The sequence below is a fragment of the Anabrus simplex genome, chromosome 1 (assembly GCF_040414725.1).
Source record: "Anabrus simplex isolate iqAnaSimp1 chromosome 1, ASM4041472v1, whole genome shotgun sequence".
NCBI lineage: Eukaryota > Metazoa > Arthropoda > Insecta > Orthoptera > Tettigoniidae > Anabrus > Anabrus simplex.
In genome coordinates, this window is record NC_090265.1 from 1,068,077,512 (window position 1) to 1,068,099,289 (window position 21,778).

Below are 21,778 nucleotides of genomic sequence, written 5' to 3' on the forward strand. Positions count from 1 at the left end.
CTCCTCAGTTGGTAAGTAGCACGCCAGATCATGGCCGACAAGTTAAGAAATTAGGAGGTGAGGCAGGAAGCTGGGATTAAGACATCTCCACTAGACAGAGCCAGTATATCCAGACTATGGTGGTTTGGACATGTGATGAGGATGGAGCCTATAATAACAGCCTGGGAGCACTTGGAAAGAAGAAGGAGGAAAACGTTGAGTTGGAAGATCTAGAACCTGCTGGATGGATATGCTCAAGGCTGACATTGCAGGCAGCGGAAGGATAATGGATGATGTCGAGAACAGGGCATTTATGAACAGAGGAGACTGGAAGAGGCTTACCAATAGTACCTGGGAAACTGGAATGTAAATGATGATGATGATGATGATGATTACAAACAAAAAGGTAAATATTTTTCACAAACAGTGAGCCACTTTGTCTTACTAAACATTTAATGTTCATAACACTATGCCATAATTTTATAAAATGGTATTGTTGGTTTGCCAATAAATAGAAGAATTCAACATGTATTCACCACAGGGTGGTTGGAGGAGGTGGTGGTGGTAAGAAGAAGAAGAAGAAGAAGAAGAAGAAGAAGAAGAAGATGATGATGATGATGATGATGATGATGATGATGATGATGATGATGATGATGATGATGATGATGATGATGATGATGATGATGATGATGATGAAAGTTATAAAATGATGTATTAATTTCCTTACCCAGAATTTGCCTTCACTGGAGTGCTATTTGCTGAAATTGCCTCCTTGATCTCATCAAATTTCTTATATACAGTTGTGGCAGCTGATGAAGCAGCAGACTTCAGTGAGTTAAGTCCTCCAAGAAGCAGTTCATTCGACTTTCTTGACGTCAAGCTACTAGGGCTAAAAATATACAATACTTTGTAGACTTCTGATAAAACAAATAAAGGAATTATGTTGATTAGGCCATGCATAGTCATCAGTAGTAAAACCAATTGAATGTACTTAATAAATATATCATATTTTAAGAAGACAGGCATACAGAACAAAAGGTATCAGGTTCCTGCACATGTTTTCTCATGGGCATATTTCCATATTTCCCTACAACTGTTCTACACTAAGATATTTATTTCTAACCATTTCCTCATAGTCCGTTTCTCCTCGTGGTCATTTAACAATTATTAACAATGTTCAGTCATAAGTATTTTGCATTTTAAGCCTTCATAAATAGTACAGCCTGCAAAATTCAAAGAACCCAGAAGGAAAGGAAGATAAAGTCTGCCATTCTAGATCTTTGTCACTAAATGGAACAGTTAACCCAGCTTGCTTTGTCACCGGGAATTAGCCTGAAACTCATTTCTGTAATAGGTTGAACGAAACTCAGGGCCTGGTTTATCTCCAGATGTGGCAGTTATATTCCTAAATTTTTCAACTTCCTCGTGAGGATGCCAATCTTAATATTTTCATGTAAACAACACAAGCTTTTCCTGCCTCCTCGGCCATTCAACAATTTTATATGAATTATGAGTAATTATCCCTCTTTACCATAATGCAATAAAGAAAAACAAAGAGGTCTGACGACCCCCCACCCACCCTCACAATAAGGTTAACAACAGAAGAAAGGAGAGGTCCATGAAAATAAAGAAAATAAAAGAAATCCTAGACATCCTAGGTCTTGCAAATGTAATATTGTTGGCATCAGAAGAGAACAAAGGTGTGATGAACAAAGGTTGAATAGGAAAAATTAAGAAAGGAATCTGGCATATGTAAAAGTGATGCTGGACTCAGCCGGGCCCAAAGGTGATTGCACTAACTGTGATCCCCTCAAGCAGGGGTCTTCAGCCTTTCAGATATGTCTTCTTCTTCTTCTTCTTCTTCTTCTTCTTCTTCTTCTTCTTCTTGAGTTCTCAAGCCATGAGTTGATTTGCAGCAGTCTTCCATTCTTCTCTTCTTTCAGTCTTCTTTTCAGTTCTGTCTAGTTTGCACATTTCATATCTGACATGATTCAGCGCATGTATTCCAGACTGGCTTTCTTCGTCAATTTTGCCCTGCTATGCAGCCCTCTGCTATTGTTTTTAACAATGTGTTATGACTAGGGCCCGGATTCATATGCGCTAAAAACTTCAAAAATATGCATGCACATATGCACTAAAAGTGTTGAAAATATGCACTAAAAATAAAACAAAATACACTTACCAAACGTATAATTTAATTTTAACTTAGTATTAAACTGACAAACATGTTTCATTCCTTGCAAAATGATCCATGGCAGTAGGTTATCTAGAGTTTTTCACTGTTTTCAGGGGTCAATGACTCTGTTGTCGGACAGAGTTAATTTATACGCTGAAAATGATCGTTCTACATCGATGGACGTAACTGGGCAATACTTGTACACTGGCATTGACTGCTCGGAACATTCTTCTGGCAAAGACTGCCCGATTCCACTTACGTAGTTGCTTATGGATTGAATCTTCTTCAGTTCTGGGTTTGAATCCAACACCGAACCGAGTTTCCTTTTAACTTTTCTCCAGTTTCACCAGGGACACCATTTAATAAACTAATGGTGTTTTGAATTAACTGATGGGATTCATGCAGGGGTGCATCACGAGTTTATAGGCCCTTAATCGCCTTTGAGAGTGAAGAATAATGCACATGGATGAAACTGATATCTTTATATACAGTTTCAGATTCAAATGCGCACTTTGCTACACGAACACATGCAGTATGACTATCATCAATAGTTTTAACTACATCTTTTACTTTATTAAAGTTCTCTTGGTAGAACGATACTGCAGATAACCAAGTTCCCCATCTTGTGAGAACAGGTTCCGTCGGAAAAGAAATCTGAAGCAGATGAGTTTTGTACAACTGTACAAGAGCTGGAGCTTTTAGGAACAATTTTTTCCCCCTTGAAATTACTTTGTTGACAGATGGATCGAGGGTACAGATCTCTTCTGCAATACGATGCAATCCATGGGTCAAACATGTGACATGGATGAGATTTGGGGAAAATACTCAAAAGAGACTGACCAGCTTTCGACATATACGAAGCTGCATCTGTGACTAAAAGGCGCACTTTGTAACAATCACTCTCGGATTCACTAGGCCACAGAAGTCGCAGGGAATCGTTAACAAATCTTGCAACTGTAGCATGGTAGGTTTTTTCTAGCACTTTGCATGAAAGTAAATGAGGTTTGCCGGGTTCTTCAGGACATAAGTTATCCACTATGAAGTTCGCAATGTATCGACCACACGAATTGGTTCTTTCATCTACCAATATCCACACACAGTCCCTTTCTATGTCAGATCGCATCGAATCAACGACAGAAGTGTGCAATGAAAGGAAATTGTTCTTCCTAAGGGTAGATTCATCTGGTATCTTTTGATTAGCACAATACTTTTCAAGAAATGAACATAGATGTGGATTGTTCAATTTATGTAATGGAATGTTGCAGCATACAAAAGCTTTACAAATATCAGCGGAAAATGTACTAACTTCACACCGTGTTTCCACATTGGTTAAAAGTAGCTTTTGCGTATTCTTACTCAGCTCATTTGATCTGAGATGTGAAGTTGTTTTTGAATGCTGTTCAATTTCAAATTTTTTATCACATTTTACACTCTTGTTGCACACTTGACAGTATACTACATCGCCGTCACTTGTATAGTCACTACTGCCTGATATCCACTGTTTAATTAAAAAGACCTAGAGCTTTAGGCAATTTTACAGTTTAATCTGGTAAAACACTGCAACAGACCAGCAATTTAACAGATGAATGCATTTATTTAAGAAACCCTTGGGAGGCTACTGTAAGGATAAAGGAATGCCAGAAAGAAGGAAATTGCTGTTGTGAAATGGGTTATTATCCGTCTACCTGCTCGTATTGTGATACTGAAAGCCCTTTCCTTGATCAAGGGAAGGCTTCTTGTGTTGCCAAGGGATGGACAACATATAGAGTTCATTAGATTTATCATTTCATTCAGAAATCTTAAATAATCGATCACATATAAAACCTGTATATGCACTAATGTTCTAAATATGCACTAATGCTCAAAATATGCATTTGCATATACACATATACATTTTCAAAATATCCGGGCCCTAGTTGTGATGCAGCATATGACCTACCAGTTGGTCTCATCTACTCTTATTATGACACCAAAGACATCTCGATTCTCCTGCTCCAGCAAACTCCAGATCGTTTGTTACTGTCCATCCATCTGATTTAAATTAATTAATTAAAATGAAATTTAAAAGCCTGTGAGCCACTATGCTATGCTGCAGTATTTAGAATTGTAAGATGGTTTCCATGTTGATAAGGAATATTGTGCATTTAATGTTTTAGGTAAAATCTTACAAAAATAAATATCAAATAGATAGATAGGTAGACTGGAACAGCAGTACTAGTACTTAAGAACTGCTTACCACTGGTAGATGGCTGAAGCATTAGTTCATCTGAGTGCATTCTAGAGCCTTTCAGGTTCTCGAAGCTTTGCTATTTTCACATGAATATGTGAGGATATCATCCATGGTTGGTCAGCTATGAAGGTTTGCTATGTCAGCCATAGCCTACTGTGGTAATATATTGCCACTCTTTCACTAAGGTGAGATTGTAACTGTTACACGGCCATTCTGGATGGCTTGAGTACAATTAGTAGGCCACTACAATGTTATGTCAGTCCAGGTGACACATCAGCTCATCCTGAATGGGAAGGATGACAAATAAAGTCTCCCTTGTATAATTGAACTACGGAGTGCTTATCTCTAAGGAACTCAGCAACACCATCAAACAGCTTGAAGTAGGAAAATCTGTCGGTATGGATGGCATCAGGAATAAATGCACCTTGGAGTCAAGACCTTGACGAGGCTCACCAACTTCTTTAGTTTGTGTATTCAATCTGAGAGGGTTCTTCCTCACAAATGGCTTAAGGTCAACATTGTGGCACTCTTGAAACCAGGTAAAACACCAGACCAGTCAACAAATTTGTGGCCAGTCTCCATTCTGAGTCATCTTTGCAAGCTGTTTGACTGCTTTATTGTTAACAGAATGATCCCATCTCAGGAGAGTAAATTGATTAAACAGCACATGGGTTTCAGACCAGGACGATCATGTACTACCTTACTTAATATATCAAGGATGGATTTCAGAAAGGCGGTGCAATTAGCACTACCTATTTTTTTTTGCTAGTGGCTTTACGTCGCACTGACACAGATAGGGACGATGGGATAGGAAAGGCCTAGGAGTTGGAAGGAAGCGGCCGTTGCCTTAATTAAGGTACAGCCCCAGCATTTGCTTGAAGTGAAAATTGGAAACCATGGAAAACCATCTTCAGGGCTGCCGACAGTGGGATTCGAACCCACTATCTCCCGGATGCAAGTTCACAGCCACGCGCCCCTAACTGCACAGCCACGCACTATTCATTGTAGATTTGACTGCTGCTTAATTAACTCCTTGTACACAAGCAGTTTAACCCTAGAACTGTTAAGCATCGATAAATCGACGGTTTGCCCATTTTTGTAGCGGCAGAGTTGATTCTTCGACGCATTTTTATTTCTTTGTTTAGTAGCACTATTCCGCTATCAGATGGTGTGACATGTCTTGTCTTGTAATCTTAGAAGTTTACAGATGCTTCTGACTCATTTTCATCATAGAAACAATCTCCTTGTATAAGCTTCCTTGGAAACAAATGAGTGACTCGCTGCTATATGAAGAGATAAAAATGTCATATTATTCCGTATTGAAGTGAGTTCACTAATAAGTTAAAAGAAAGTATAAAATGGTTCAACCTTTCAATACTATTAAAATAAGAAATGTAAGTTTACATTCCTATTTAATTAAAATTGGTACTGGTTTCGACCAGTATTTTTGGTTATCATCAGCCAATCACAAACAAGTGTAAAACAATGCACAGATAAATAAATTGCAAAATATAAAGAATTCTGTAGGTTGTTAATAGTGAAGCACTGAAGACACTAAGACTACAATCTTTATACTTAGCAATTTATTTATCTGTGCATTGTTTTACACTTATTTGTGATCGGCTGATGATGACCAAAAATATTGGTCGAAATCGCTGCTATATGACCAAAACATTGTGTAATGACGCTGTACTTGTTATCGCTACTGCTCTTATTTTGAGGCTGTAATTATATTGATATTTAGTAATTTCATCATGATCCATATTGAAGTGGGATTACAATAATTAAAATTATTAGGGGTCCACCTATTCAATACAATGACATTTATTAGTGTGAATTAATCACATAAGGTACTCTGTTTTATACACATAGTGTATAGTCCAGCTTGTATATGTTTTAGTCTTCAATCTTGTTTAATATACTTTGCAGAATTTTGTTGTCATGTGAGGTTGACACTGGTTTGATCCATGGTTTGGCTGTTTCGAAAGAATAAACGATCATATGATGGACTTAGTTAGATCTGAAAAAAATTCTCGTTCCCACTTCAATATGGGGTTTGGAACCTTGAGCAGCCTGTTTGACTGGCAGACGGAGTAAAGAGAGTCATCTTCATTTTTGAAATGATTTTATATTATACTGCAATCTCATCATGTACCGTAATTTGCAGGTGTTATAATGTGTTTTAAATTGTTTTAAGATTGTTTGTATTTATCTGATTTGACACTTTGGCTGATGATGGCACAACATAAGTGCCGAAACTAGTAACTTGTACTGGCGAGTTAAAAGTGCACCTTTGTTCTTATTTCCGTCTACAATATTTTCGTTTTAGTTAGCTTGAACTGTATGTAGCGTAGCTGCTGTAATAACATTTATTATAACAAGTTCGTGCATCCGCGTAGGTTATAGGCCTAACATGGCTCATATATGGGAAAATGTATTTTTTCTTACCTATCAAACAAATATTATTGCATAGACTTGAAACTTTCACACATATTATATATATGTGTGTGTGCATCATTTTGTACACCTTGGATTTTGTTTTCTCATGTTTCATCTCGTATTTTACGTTGTTAAAATTTTTATATTGCTCATGAAATAATAATTCCACCAATTTCAAGCCTCAGTTTCTTTTCTTATGAAATCTCACAGAAAAGTTAACGTTACCATCTGAATCTGTGATTTATTAGATTTCCAACGATATGCAACAGTGCCATGGAGCATCGTTCACAATAGGATGAAAATAAAAATACACGTGGTAGGTATATATCACACAAAAAGGCTGTTGGTACAGAATTTAACATTGCCGGTTCTAGGGTTAAACTGATAAAAAAAATTTGAACTTACAAGAATAATTCAACATATCCTGCAGAATAGAAGATTCCAGGTGGCACTTCAAGGTATATAGAGTCACTGGAGAGAGCAAAAAATGGATTCCCACAGGTTAGTGTCCCTGCACCAATTATTATTCCAATCCCTAACTCCCCTTCCTATAAACGAATATTTGTCCCAATTTGTCGTCTCGAATCTTAATAGTGTGATCTTTCCTACTTTTAAAGACACCACTCGAACTTATTCGTCTACTGATATCATTCCACGCCATCTCTCCACTGACAGCTCAGAACATACCACTTATTAGGTTAAAACAAATCAAGTTTATTATATGGTCAACCTCCTGAAACCTGAAACAGTCTTAAAATTGTTCACTGAATGTCTTTTGATAATTTAAAAAGTTTTTAAATAGTTAGGGGTACCTTAGAGGAATTCATGTTGCTAGTAATTGTGGGGGTATTAGATGGGGGAAGTTAAAAAGTTAAAAATGTTGTTAAATGTGCAACCCTTTGAATTTATTAAATGTAATCATTTGGGTGAAGTTTCGTATGTGGGATTCTTAGTATCTGAAATGATGTTTAAATTACGGCTTTATTAAAATATTGATCCAAATAAATGTATATATTCTCGTATTTGCTCATTATCCTTCCTTTGTTAGGGGTAACTGAGAGGAATTTGTGTTGCTAGTAACTGTGGAACCTATTACAAAATTGAATTTTTCAAGGGTTCGGAATTATGAAATTTGTAATGTTTTTTAAGAAATCGTAACGTCTTTGTCTATTGTTGTGTATTCATGGCTTATACCTTTCATGTGGATGCTCACTGCAGAAAACTTGTTACGTTTAATCGTGTTATTATGTTCTTGGTATCTAGCATGGAAGCTACCTGTCTGACCTATATAAGAACAAAAACATTGTGTGCATGTCAATCTATAAATTCTTGAGCTTGCAAAAGGATTATATTTAGGGTTTACGTTATGATAAAAAAATTTATTTTGGTTACTGTTCTGGATTTTGTACGCTATTTTAACATTACGTTTTATAAGGGGGTTCAAAACTTGTTGAATGGGTGGGTTATTGTATGTAACAGTAGCGTAATTGGATTTAACAGGCTTGTCTGGAGTGAGATTAGTCATTAATTTGAATTTCACTTTATTGATAATCTTATTAATCATTTCTGCATTGTATCCATTAAATACAGCCAGATTCCTAATATATTTTAACTCGTTCTTTCGACTTTCTGGTAACGGGAATTTTAAGCGCTCTATAGACTAAGCTGTAATATGTGGCCTGTTTTAGACATGACAGGTGTAATGAATCATTTTTAATTGTTATAGGGGAAAATGTAGGCTTCCTGTATATTTCAAAGTTAAAACAATTTTTTGAGCATGTTGTAGTCACATCTAAGAAATTTAATGAACAGTTAATCTCGTCTTCTTTTGTAAACTTTATATTATTGTCTATGGTATTCAGGAACTCCAAGATCTTATCACTATTGTTTATTTCATTGTCTATTACTACAAAAGTGTCATCCACATAACGTAACCATAATTTAATTCCCTCTACCTCTGTCAACATTTTTTTCTTTTCTAAGAAGTCCATATATATGTCCAATAAATGCCTGAAACGGGGTCACCCATTGCCAAGCATTTCTGGTGGTATATTTTGTCATTAAAGGTAAAATAACTGTTTGTTAATACAAAGTTCAATAACTTAATGAACTCTTCAATTTCACACTTACTTAGATGGCTATATTTGTCTAAGATTACTTTTTATAATTTTGACAGTTTCATTTACTGTGATGTTGGGATACATATTTGTTAACATACAATAGAGGAAAATTTGATTGATCCACAATACATAATATGTTGTTAATATGATCACAACATTCATTATTCAGTACCGGTTTCAGTGTCTACAGACACCATCATCTGGTGAAACAGATATATAAGTATGTAGTACATATAATAGACCCTTGTGGGATTAATATAATGAAGTAAAAATACAATGCTTAAAAGAAAATAAACAAGTTATGTGCTTGTTGGTTAAAGTATAAAATGAAAGTGAAGATATTAACAAATGTTTAAAGACTTGATCACTTTGCAATGGTTAAAACGTCTCAAGCGTAGCACTGCTAAACACTAGGTGAAAATAAAACATGGACATCCAAAAACTGACGTAGAATGAGTCCTTTCACAGAGTATTGATAATAAAGTAACATAAGTAAGTTTGATGGTGGCTTGTAACATCAACTCATAAAAAGAAGCCATCATTTATGAGGTACTCAAAGAAGTGGATCATGTTGCAGGCAAAGAGAAAGTAGATATATGGCCAGAAAGTTCTCGATCCAATTCGGAACCTGAAGTATAAAAAGAAAGTTAAGAGTTAAAATGAAATATTGGAAATAGGGCAAAACACTATAAAGTTAAGTAGGAGACTCACCTCGAACGGCCTGATGTATGCGTGGCGAGTGGCAAGGAGCAGGTGCTAGAGTTTGCTGGAAACGTAAAACATCGTTAAGAGGGAAGGAGAATGTTATAACATGTGATGTATAATCTGAAAACCCAGGCTGTTTTTAGGGAGTTTAACACTGTTGAAAACTGAAATAAAATCAAATAAAATTCTGGGCTTTTCAAAAATGTCGTTCAAGTTGAGATTAGGATTGAAGTATTGGTCTAGATGTATGTAACAGGCTTCCGTGATATCTATTCTCCGGACCACCTTTTGAGCAGACTAAAGCGGAAGTGACGTCATTGTCTCCTCACACTGGCCGTGGTTGCCAAATGAGCCGGCGCGCGATTCAAAGTTGTACTCCACCACTATAATACAGCACAGCTCACGGATTGAATCTCGAATGAATGTACAATAATTAATACATTAACGTATGCGTGTTAGAATCCCATACAGTTTTTTAATGGCTTACATCTTTAAACAATTAATTTACTGAATTGCATTTTAAATGTGAAAACTTACTATCTGTTTTCCAGTCAATGACCGGGTCAGGGATGGAATAAATAAAGCCCCCATCTTGCGGCGAGGATAGGAATTGAGCCGGCTGCCGAAGCCTGTCTCACTCATCTGGGGCAATGATTAATGACTGGCAGATGAGATTAAATGATACTGGAGAGTGGTGCTGGAATGAAAGATGACAGGGAAAACCGGAGTACCCGGAGAAAAACCTGTCCCGCCTCCGCTTTGTCTCACATGGAGTGACCAGCATTTTTTTTTTTGCTAGGAGCTTTACGTCGCACCGACACAGAGAGGTCTTATGGCGACGATGGGATAGGAAAGGCCTAGGAGTTGGAAGGAAGCGGCCGTGGCCTTAATTAAGGTACAGCCCCAGCATTTGCCTGGTGTGAAAATGGGAAACCACGGAAAACCATCTTCAGGGCTGCCGATAGTGGGATTCGAACCTACTATCTCCCAGATGCAAGCTCACAGCCGCGCGCCTCTACGCGCACGGCCAACTCGCCCGGTGTGACCGGGATTTGAACCATGGAACCCAGCGGTGAGAGGCCAACGCGCTGCCACCTGAGCCATGGAGGCTTTCACAATTTTAACGTACTAACTACAATTTCACGCATTAAAGCATTGCAAACGAATTCTTTTGACATAAACAGTAAGCATTACATTCATTAAATCATTACTATTATTATTATTTTTGAGTATATATAATATTTCATTAATTATTATTCACTATTATTATCTAAATATATGGCCTGATTCCGATTGAAATGAGCTGCTACTCATGGGCGATTTATGAATAAGCGAGAGAAGTGAAGATTATGTACTACAAATTGTTATTATTGTTATTATTATTATTATTATTATTATTATTATTATTATTATTATTATTATTATTATTATTATTATTATTTGCTTTACGTCCCACTAACTACTCTTTTACGGTTTTCGGAGACGCCGAGGTGCCGGAATTTAGTCCCGCAGGTGTTCTTTTACGTGCTAGTAAATCTACCGACACAAGGCTGTCGTATTTGAGCACCTTCAAATACCATCGGACTGAGCCAGGATCGAACCTGCCAAGTTGGGGTCAAAAGGCCAGCGCCTTAACTGTCTGAGACACTCAGCCCGGCATTTTTATTATTATTATTATTATTATTATTATTATTATTATTGTTATTATTATCATTACAATCATCATGCAGGAGGTTTCAGCGTCAGCTTACCTTGTGCGGCAGTAATTAATCTGTGTAACTATCGAGTGGCTGCACACCCAAGTCGGAATCAGAGCCGGGGTCAGCACACGAGGTAAACTAATCCCGCCGTCAATACTATTCGCTCGGAAATGGTTATAAACAGACAGAATCATATTTCTCTAGCCGGACGTAAAAATCTTGCGTTTCCTCTTCAACTGATAACAGTCTGGTGAATTTTTGTTCGGATCCATTGCACAATAATATCCAATAACGAGTAAGAAGAAACCTACAAATGTACAACAGACTACAAGAATTATGAATTAGCACACAATACGCACATACACTGTTTTTGTAAAAGCGAAGCACATTGATAAATTTCTCTCACTGCTGTTTTAAACATACTATGTTTGGAACTGCACCCACGTGTTCAGGACATCCACTGAGTGAGTAAGTATGGCAGCTCCACATTGACTGCACCATTGCCGAAACTCGCTCTGAGTTGCGCACCCCCCTTGCCCCCTCACCTACCGTGTGACAACACCGTAGGCGCTGCCCCTGTCGCCCGCACCATCCCCTGGCCTATACACTCACTTCCGCTTTAGTCTGCTCAAAAGGTGGTCTAATATTGTTAAATCTTGATCTAATCCATTAAATTTGTGTTTATAATCTTGTCTGTGCCGACCAACTGTGGAAAACCTATTGTATTTAATTGCATTGAGATGTTCAGCATATCTAATCTTGAAGCTCCTGCCTCTTCTCTCCCTTCCTGACCCCCCCCTCTAACGATGTTCTACGCTACCAGCAAACTCTAGCACTTGCTCCTTGCCCCTTGCCACTCTCCACGCATACATCAGGCTGTTCGAGGTAAGTCTCCTACTTAACTTTATAGTGTTTTGCTCTATTTCCAATATTTCATTTTAACTTTCTTTTCATACTTCAGGTTCTGAATTGGATCGAGAACTTTCTGGCCATATATCTACTTTCTCTTTGCCTGCAACATGATCCACTTCTTTGAATGCCTCATAAATGACGGCTTCTTTCTATGCATTGATGTTACAAGCCACCATCAAACTTACTTATGTTACTTTATTATCAATACTCTGTGGAAGGACTGCATTCTACGTCAGTTTTTGGATGTCCATGTTTTATTTTCACCTCGTGTTCAGCAGTTGCTGCGCTTGAGACTTTTTAACCATTCCAAAGTGATTAAGTTATTAAACATTTGTTAGTATCTTCACTTTCATTTTATACTTTGACCAACAAGCATATAACTTGTTTATTTTCTTTTAAGCATTGTATTTTTACTTCATCCTATTAATGTCACAAGGGTCTATTATATGTACTACATACTTATATGTCTTTGTTCATGTGACCTGTTTCAGCTGATGATGGTGTCCATAGACACTGAAACCAGTACTGAATAATAAATGTTGTCATCATATTAACACCATATTATGTATTCAAAAAAGGTGCATCAATCAAATTTCCCTCTATTGTATGTTATCTCTTTTCAATACAGACCAGATAAGAAGTTTTTAATGTTGAATACATATTTGTTATGTCGTATGAACACATAACATGACTGGGTTGTAGTTTAAACTTATTCAACCTATTACAAAAGTCTATTGAATTTTTCAAGGGTTCAGAATTATGCAATTTGTAATGTTTTTAAGAAATCTGTGAAGATATCTTGACATTTTGTGAGTCGGGGTATTTCTACTGTTTGTTATTGATCGTATGGGAATTTCTATCTTGTGAAATTTTGGTAAGGCCCTACCTGTGGCTAACTTAGGGTTCATGTTGATTAGTTTTTGTTGTTCTATTTCATTTAGTAGGAAGGTTGAACTTTTTAATAAAGTTTTTAAACTCTGTTGTGTTCTAATTATCGGATCTTTGTTGATAATCAAGTACGACTTATCTGCGAAGAAATCTTCTATTTTTTAAAATATACCTTTATTCATTAACAATGCTCTTTATCTGCTTTAGTTACAATTAGTTTCTACCTTTGATTTTATTTCTTGGCTAACTTTTGGTTAGTGTATTCAGAGTTGTTTTTCTTTTCTTTGGTCAAGATGAGTAATTTCTTTTTGATCTCATATCTTATGTCATTATGCTGTTCTGAAGGAAGTTTGACTAGGTTCAATTCAATTTCAGCTACTGTATCAATAATATCCTTCTCCTTGTGTATACTAGGCCAATTAAATTTAGACCCTTTGTTGAGTGATTTCATCTTCCAAAAACAGTGTATTAGTCAAATTGACAGTAAGCTGGGTATTATTAGTTAAATGGTTATAGTTTTTATTTTTGCTATTCTGATCGTTATTATTTTGGTTAGAAGTTCAGTATCTTCAATACGGATAACTATGATTTTTATCACTTAGAAGTTCATAACCGTGCGAGTTTATCTTCTATTGTTCTTTGCTAAACGCTTAATATTGCTGTCAATTTATTGTTTACATGCATCTGAAGAGAATTCCATTCAATTGGAGCTAGAATTTGGGAAACGGACAAATCTGTCATGTATAATTGAGTGTTTAAGGTGTGTTTTTCTCTTGTATCGTAGTCTATTTTATTTTTTATCCATATTCAATTAATTTTATTTTGAGTGCTGACCCAGTTGGTGTTATAGTCAACTTTTCTTTATGTTGGTTTAAAAAATTGGGTAGTATTTTAGATTTCAAACATTCCTTGAGAAAACTAATATCTTTCATTAATTTGCCGATCTTGACTTTGAGGTTAAGGAATTTTATTTTGTTTACCCTGGTTGGCTTTTACGTTACATGTAATAACTTTCATGTTTGGTCCGTACTGAATGTTTATATATATAGTTAAAACAGATCAAGTTTATTATTTGGTTAACATTTTCAATACATTACATTCATAACAATGCTTAAGATTTATACCAATCAATGGGACATGTTTTGCCCTTATTGTGGGCATCCTCAGCCAAATCCTTTTCCCCAAAATCACAGATCGTTGGGGTCCCTATATTCTCATAATAATTTATCTTACCACTTCATTGTAAGAATACAATGTGTTAACAAATACATTTTTGTCAAAACTATAGTAACAGTCAAAGCAAATTTTTAAAATTAAGTGATGTTCCTGAAAGAGTCTTATAATTGTTCACTAAATGTCTTTTAACACTTATTAAAAAATATTTAACAGTTAGGTACTGTTCTATCTTTTTAATACAATGTTTTTAAATAAGAAAAACTAAACACTTGGATACACAAAAAACATGTAAGGGCACTTATGTGTAATCATAGAAAAATTCAGAATTTAGATGGAAATTAATCAGGTGTTATCTAAAATACTAGTTGTCTCTGAACATCTAATCAATAGCTTATGACACAAGGTTATGTTGAACTGTTTGATTTGCAATAGTCCTATGGTAACTTTTCTGTAATATTATGTAAAATACGGTCTTCTGATTAGGGCAGCTTGCCTCACAATCGTTGCTGGAAAGGTGTCACACCGCTATTACACTAGGTCGTGTACACAGACACATCGCCAAGGCAGCGGGGAATAGGCACCTTTCCAGCAATGATCGTGAGGCAAGATGCCCTAATCAGAAGGCCGTCATTTTACTTAATATAACAGAGAAGTTACCACATAGGACTATTGCAAGTCAAACAGTTCAACATAACCTTTTGCAATAAGCTAATAAGCAACCTTTAAAGAAAATACTCAACACAACAAACAATCAACAAATACCTGAAGACTGCTATACACATTAACTTTTTATTATAAACAAGATCAAGCCACCTAGTGTTTTTGAAAAAGTGCCCTACTATACACCTAGATGCTTTAAGATATTTTTAAATATCTTTATCAGAAAATAAGTTTTTTTTAACATCACTGTAGACGCAAACTGTAATTTTCTTTCTCACATATCACCTTACCCCAACCCCCACTCACTCCATTTCCAGCACCTAAAGCATAATGTTTTGGGCTTCTATGGGAATATAGATTAAGGTTTTAATGTGTTTACTATCCAAATGTTTCATCTAAGCTATTTAGATACAGCTGAAGATGACCACTAAGTGGTCGAAACATGTGCTGTTTGCTAATGTCTTTATAATTTTGCCAAAGGCAAGTTAGGTGGGATTTTAAATTAATTTGTTGATTGAATTCATCGATACAGTCATGAAGTGGACAGCTTGCAATGCTCTTGTTATTGTCGAAAAGAAAGAAGGAAAGAAAGCATCATAAGTTTCATTCATGTCTTATGCTGAAAGATTGCTTAGAAAAAGGACTTTTAAATTATTCTACGATTTATGTGATGACTGGTACCAAGTTTTCTAGTTACTTCAGAATGTTAAAGAAATCTTTTAATGAACTCTTCGAAAGTATGAAAAAATATTATGGGAATGGATACCAAGTAGCAAAAAGCATACTGGCTAAAGAAAAAAACAGTCTTAACTTTGAAGTAAGTTGTACTGAGATGCTTGTCATTACTTGAGATGATACATTTCTCTTCTCAACTTTACTACTATATTTGTAACAGTTTAAGTTCCAGATGGCTGTATAATTTGTATAATTGAATCTTCTGTCTTTATTTGGCCCGCTTATCTAAATAGATCTTTCAAAGTGAATTTTTATTTATTTATTATAGTTTATCATATTTTGAAATGGAATTCATAACGAGTAGGAACTTAAAATATACGACACCGAAGGGAGTTCTGAACGGAATGAAACTGAAGGCGAGTAGCTAGATTACAATGCGAAGAGCTCCATTTAAAACAATGTTTCACAAGCATGGACGACTGGTTGACGATTCCTGTTGCCTAGTGTGAAGCAGCCCTAAAGCTTAGAACTGCATTGCACACATGTATGTACGATGTCACGTGACTTTTTTCTTTATTTTTCCATAGTAATATCAATCATGATAAAATAGCTAAACTGGGCTACTATTTTTTACCAGGGATGCTTAGAGATTCACCAAGGTGAGAGGGAGAAAATGTTTTAATCCCCTTATTTGTGGAAACAGACTTTCCCATATATGCAATAGCTCAATCAATCAAATTACTGAGGAGAGCAACTATTTTTATTTTTGTATATCATTACAGTCTGCTACTTTTGCTATTTTCTTTTAGCAAGTTTTCATTCCGTATGCTAAAGGGGTACGGCGAGCCTCCAAGAGGGTAGGTAATGCCCTCTCTCAGGCCAGAGATTTGTAGAGGTGATTTGAGGTGGAAAGAAGGTGAAGGGGTAGTGGCCATTTCCTATAAAAGGATCTGTCCCGGCATTTGCCTTTGTGCAGGAGAATGGGAAACCATGGAAAACCATCCTCAAAACAGATGACGGTGGGGACCCAAATGTAGAGTTGCAAGGCCAGCTAAAACTAGCTGCTGTTAATCCGAAGCCTACTCTACCTGGTGTACAAATACCTGGTGTATTATTTTTCTGCCCTTACAGTGTATAGTCCGTGATGTTCATTTCTGAGCAGGTGTTCTAAGATGTTCCTATGATGTAACTAAATTTTCCTCAGCCATTGCAATGGGTTTCAAAAGTTCAGTTTTCATCTATATTTCTTTGCTTTACTGTAAATAACAATAGTATTCACAGTTTTGTGATTAAACCAACAGATGGCTCACTGTGATGCATAACCAATTCATTTTTGGTGTCATAGGTTGCCAATCCGTATTTCGAAAGTAACCAAGGTCTACTGATTCAGCACTAGGGAGCTGAAGTGTCATTAAAAGTTTTGTGGATAGTACAATTTACAAAGTCTACATTTCTGAGGATGCATTTCCTAATCTTTCCTAGCGTGCTTTGATGATGTGTGCTTTGATAGGAAGCACATACTAATGCGAGCAATTCTTCTCCAGAATGAATTATAAGAAGTTGCAGTTAAGACCTCTGATTATAGACCAACATCTCAAAAATATTCTGTGCAAAGCCAACTTCCAATATTGATGTCAATATTGCCCAACTGGTTAATGAAAAGCATTACCAAGTTCCCTATCGACACTGTAAAAAAGGTTCAAGATTCTGTGCTCTCTCCATTATGTGATTTTTTTTTTCAAGTATTCATTATATTCTCTTATCAAGGATATCTTCATTGAACTATCTATTTTTGAGTGTTTGGTGTGTTTACTTATCATCCTAAAGCTGAGTTTATTTATTTCTATAGGATTTTATATCAAGTATGAAATGCATAGAGTTCCTTATGAATTTGGAAAGCATCTTACAATTCTTAACACCACATGATAGCTTAATGACCTGCAGGCTTATTGGCATTATTTTTTATTTAACTGCGTTCAGTTTTTCAAATGGTCGTCATGCCAAGGCAAAGGACCATGAGTTGAAGACTCTTGTTCTAGAGGGTGTATAATGTTTTGGAAGTAACATTTTTATGTAAGTCTACCAAGTAGCAAAAAGAGGAGAAATAATAATTGAGGAAAAAATATCTATGGGAATAATTAATGGAAAAACTGTTTTGGTAACTTTTTCCCTGGTGGAGGTGGGAAATGATTTTCTCTGGAAAAGAAATTGAAAGAGAACCTTTTTTTGGTTAGAGACAAATGGGAAAAGTTCTGGAATTGTTTCAGCTTCATTTGTATAAATTAAATTTAGTATGGCCATTGTATATTTTTGCCCAGGTTTGATTTCCAACCAAGTCAGGGATTTTTACCTCGATCTGAGGTCTGATTCGAGGTCTACTCAGTGTGCATGATTACAATTGTGGAGCAATGTAATACTGAGATAACAGCCCTGGTCTAGGGACCCAAGTATAACAGCCTAACGGATTTGTCGAGCCAACCACAAAACATCTCGTAATCTGTAGGTCTACGGGCTTTGCACTGGTCATTTGGTATGCCACGGCTCATTGGAGCTATTGCACCATGGGGTTATGTTTTATTGGTCATTGTACACTTTTACTGGATAAACAATGATAAACAAATCATGTCTAAACATTCCCCTTATATTTTTAAACACTGGCTTAAGAATAAGGATTATTCCTAAAGTAACAAGGGAAATTAAATAATGCACACAAAATGGCCAAATTTATAAATGAACGTATTTCAAAACGCATATACTACTATAACAATGCAAAAACTTTTTATAAACTTCAGGCAATTTTCACTGGAGTAGAGAAAAAATATGACATTCTTTTCATACTGACTGGCCGACCTTGCTCCACGCAATTATTAAGAGGAAGATGAGGAGTTTGTTTAACACTTGGGCTTTACTACAGAAGATGGACCACGATTTAATTCATTCAGTGAACAAAACATTTTTCAGATATTAAAGCTGTGTTTGGAATGAAGAGTTGAATTATGAAGAAAGAAAGAAAGAACGAACAGCTGTTGCTGATTAATCAATCATATAGTCAACTTAAGATTTTCTCTCTGCCTATAGCATTCCACAATGTCAAGAATTACACATTATATTCCTGTTCAAGTTAGTACATTCATATCCCTTAGAACTTCATCTGATTTTTATGCCTGGAATTATATTAAAAAATATACTACTTTCTCTCCAATATTCATATCATACTTCATACACAACACAATTAGGTACTTCACTCACCAAGAAATGTATACAGAATATATAGAGTGCAAGTATCTTCTCCTTAAATTCAGTAAAAATATTAAACATCATTGCAGAATGGTTTCTCCCTTTGACAATGTATGTAACTTCATCCACTTTAATTCAGGTTAAATTTTTACGATACCATGAGTATTTCCCTCTTTCAAATGATTTTTGAGGAAGGTTTTCTTTTTCTTTAAATAGTACTACTGAACAAAGCTGTATTTAAATGGGTTGCTAGTCCACCACAACCTAGTCCCTCCAACTATGCTTAAACTTGTGACAGAGCTGGGAATCAAATATGGCCAGCAAGGCAGGAGGGAAACAGCTATTACATTTATGGATCTTTCTATCTAAATATTTTTCTTTTATATAGTCCTTCAATCTCTCCTGCCTTACTGTTTATGAAAAAGCATGAAAATGAAAGTGCACTTGAAACAGAGAAAATGATCACAAAACCCTTCCAAACAGCAACATTTTATGCAAGTAACAACAAACTGGCTAGCTCCTTTCACAGTCACAATAGTTTTATTATAAAAAATATTCAAATTTAAGTGGTTAAGTCATATATAGAGAGATAAGAACAAGAGGAACACTCAATAGTGTATAAAGAGGTGGAGATTGTCCTTGTTGTTTTGTGTTTTCATGTTTATCCTTATCTCTTTCTGTTGCTCCCTCTTCCCATACTGACCTGCCATTATATTGGGCCTATTCTGTATTCCTTATGATTTAATTTAGCACTTGTTTGTTCCTTTCCAATATTTATATTATCCTGTTGGGATTCTCATCTCCTTTTGTGTTTGTCCTGAGTTCCTAATCTTTTGCCATCTGCATTTATCTTTATCTTATGTTTCTTCCGTTTTCCTGCACTTATTCGGCCTCTGTCTTTATCTTACACTTCCTGCTTCAGGACTGTTGATCTGTCAAGATAGCCCTCATTGAGTTTCACTGCCCGTCCTTTTGATGAACCTGGGAAGTAGAAATGAGCTTATTGGGGGCTGAGAAGAGATGGATGCAGAAAAAATGGGATTGATGAGGAAAGAGCCTATCTATTCAAAGATGGCAGTTGTGAAGATGTGTAGATTATCCTTGTCCTTTTGTTTTCAATAACAAAAAAGTAATATAAATTGCAAAAGGTCTACCTTTTCAATACAAAATAATTATGTTGTTCAGTTTGAATTACAAAATTTTAATTTGGTTACTCGGTACCAGTTTCAAGGTTGTTAGATGTCATCATCAGCCGATCTCAGAATAGGGCAAATATACAAAAAATATTCACAATATAAAATACAATACATAACCCTTTACACTTAAAAAATCACTAATTAGATAAAATACAAGAAATTATTGTGCTTGAAGGCGAAGGCCCTCTAATTATAACACGATGAAATCTTGATAGTCAAATGTAAAACCATGAAAATGAAAACACTTAAATGTTGATTTTTTTATGAAGTCTCTGCTATGTTTTAAAACTTGATGTCATGTATGACATTACTAGGCACGATGTCAAATTGACCTTTGTATAAAGGTTTTAGTTTAAAGCTTGAATACACTTAAGTTCCTCTGTGGAAAGATGAGTTAATTGTGGAAAAACACAGCCATGAGTAGCAACACATTGAACTGAATCTTCTAGATCTACAGTGTATCGTAATAGACCAGGTGGAGCATGTTACAAGCAAAGTCGTTAAAGATATTGTGTGACCAGAGTGTCCCAGTCCAATGCAGGACCTGAAGCATATACATATATAAAAAAATCAGTAACCCATTAAAAATGAGAAGATTTAAAGGAGGAAAATAAGATAAGAAAGTTGTTGTTTAGTAAGAAACTCATCTTGTTTGGCTTGCTGCAACACACGGAATGTATCAAGGGCAAGGTGTAAGCTTGGCGTAGGAGTGGGGGGGGGGGGAGGGAAGACAGGCCTGAGGGAGGGGAATGAAGGGCGAAAGTGTGAGTGGAGTCGTGGGGGGGGGTCTGCGGTAGGGGAGCATACCATGAAAAGGTGTTGCATGCTACACAAAAGACTAAGCTATTATTTGGAAGTTTGATGTTTGTAAAAACTGTAATGAGAACGTAAAAAGAATTTTAGGTTTTTCAGAAATGTCATTCAAATTTAAGTTGGAATTGAAATATTGGTCCAGATGTATGTAGCAATTTATAGTGGTGTCAAGTAACTTAACATTTCGAGTATCTCTATGTCTTGATCTATACTAATAAATTTGTGTTTTAAATCATGTACGTATTCGCCCACTGCGGAAAACCTGTTGTACTTAATTGCGTTCTGCATACCTGATTTTGATGCTTCATCCAGGTTGACCAATATATGAACAATTACAGTCATTACAACGAAACCTGTACACTCCTGATTTTAAAAACGGGTTGGTTTTGTTTATTGAAGTGGAATTATGCAAGAACTCAGTATTTCTGTTGTTGGTGCGGAAGGAGATGTTGGCGTCATGTTTTCTAAAGATGTTAGTGATGCTGTATGTCTTTATTAAAAGTAAAAGTTGAAACATACTAGGACTAGGTTTGTCTTCTTGTGATGTTGATTTATGACGATGTCTGAATTTGTTAATTATGCGTTCGATAAATGTCTCGTTATGTTGTTGGTTAAATCTGGTGATAGAGTGAATGATGTTTAACTCTTTATTCAAATTTACTTTGGTCATAGGAATTTTGAAGGCACAATCGACCAAACTGTTGTAGGTGGCACATTTATGGGTTTGAGGTTGTAATGAATCTTGTCTTATCGTTGTCACTGTGTGAATAGGTTTTCTATAAATCTTGTATGAGAAGGAAGAGGGAAGCCTGGTTATCATTAAATCTAGGAAGTTAAGTGATCAGTTAGTTTCTGATTCTAGGGTGAATTTA

The 21,778-nt window shown here is 35.9% G+C and overlaps 1 protein-coding gene across 6 annotated transcripts in view; it reads right to left on the reverse strand.

Moving 5' to 3' along the window:
• Positions 1 to 21,778, reverse strand: part of Crag (DENN domain-containing protein Crag) — a 579,187-nt gene that overhangs the window by 128,244 nt on the left and 429,165 nt on the right. For all 6 annotated transcript variants that reach the window (XM_068225395.1, XM_068225392.1, XM_068225393.1 and 3 more), the window contains one exon: positions 707 to 868. In XM_068225395.1, coding sequence (XP_068081496.1) covers positions 707 to 868 — 162 coding nt within the window. The remainder of the gene's footprint in view (positions 1 to 706; positions 869 to 21,778) is intronic.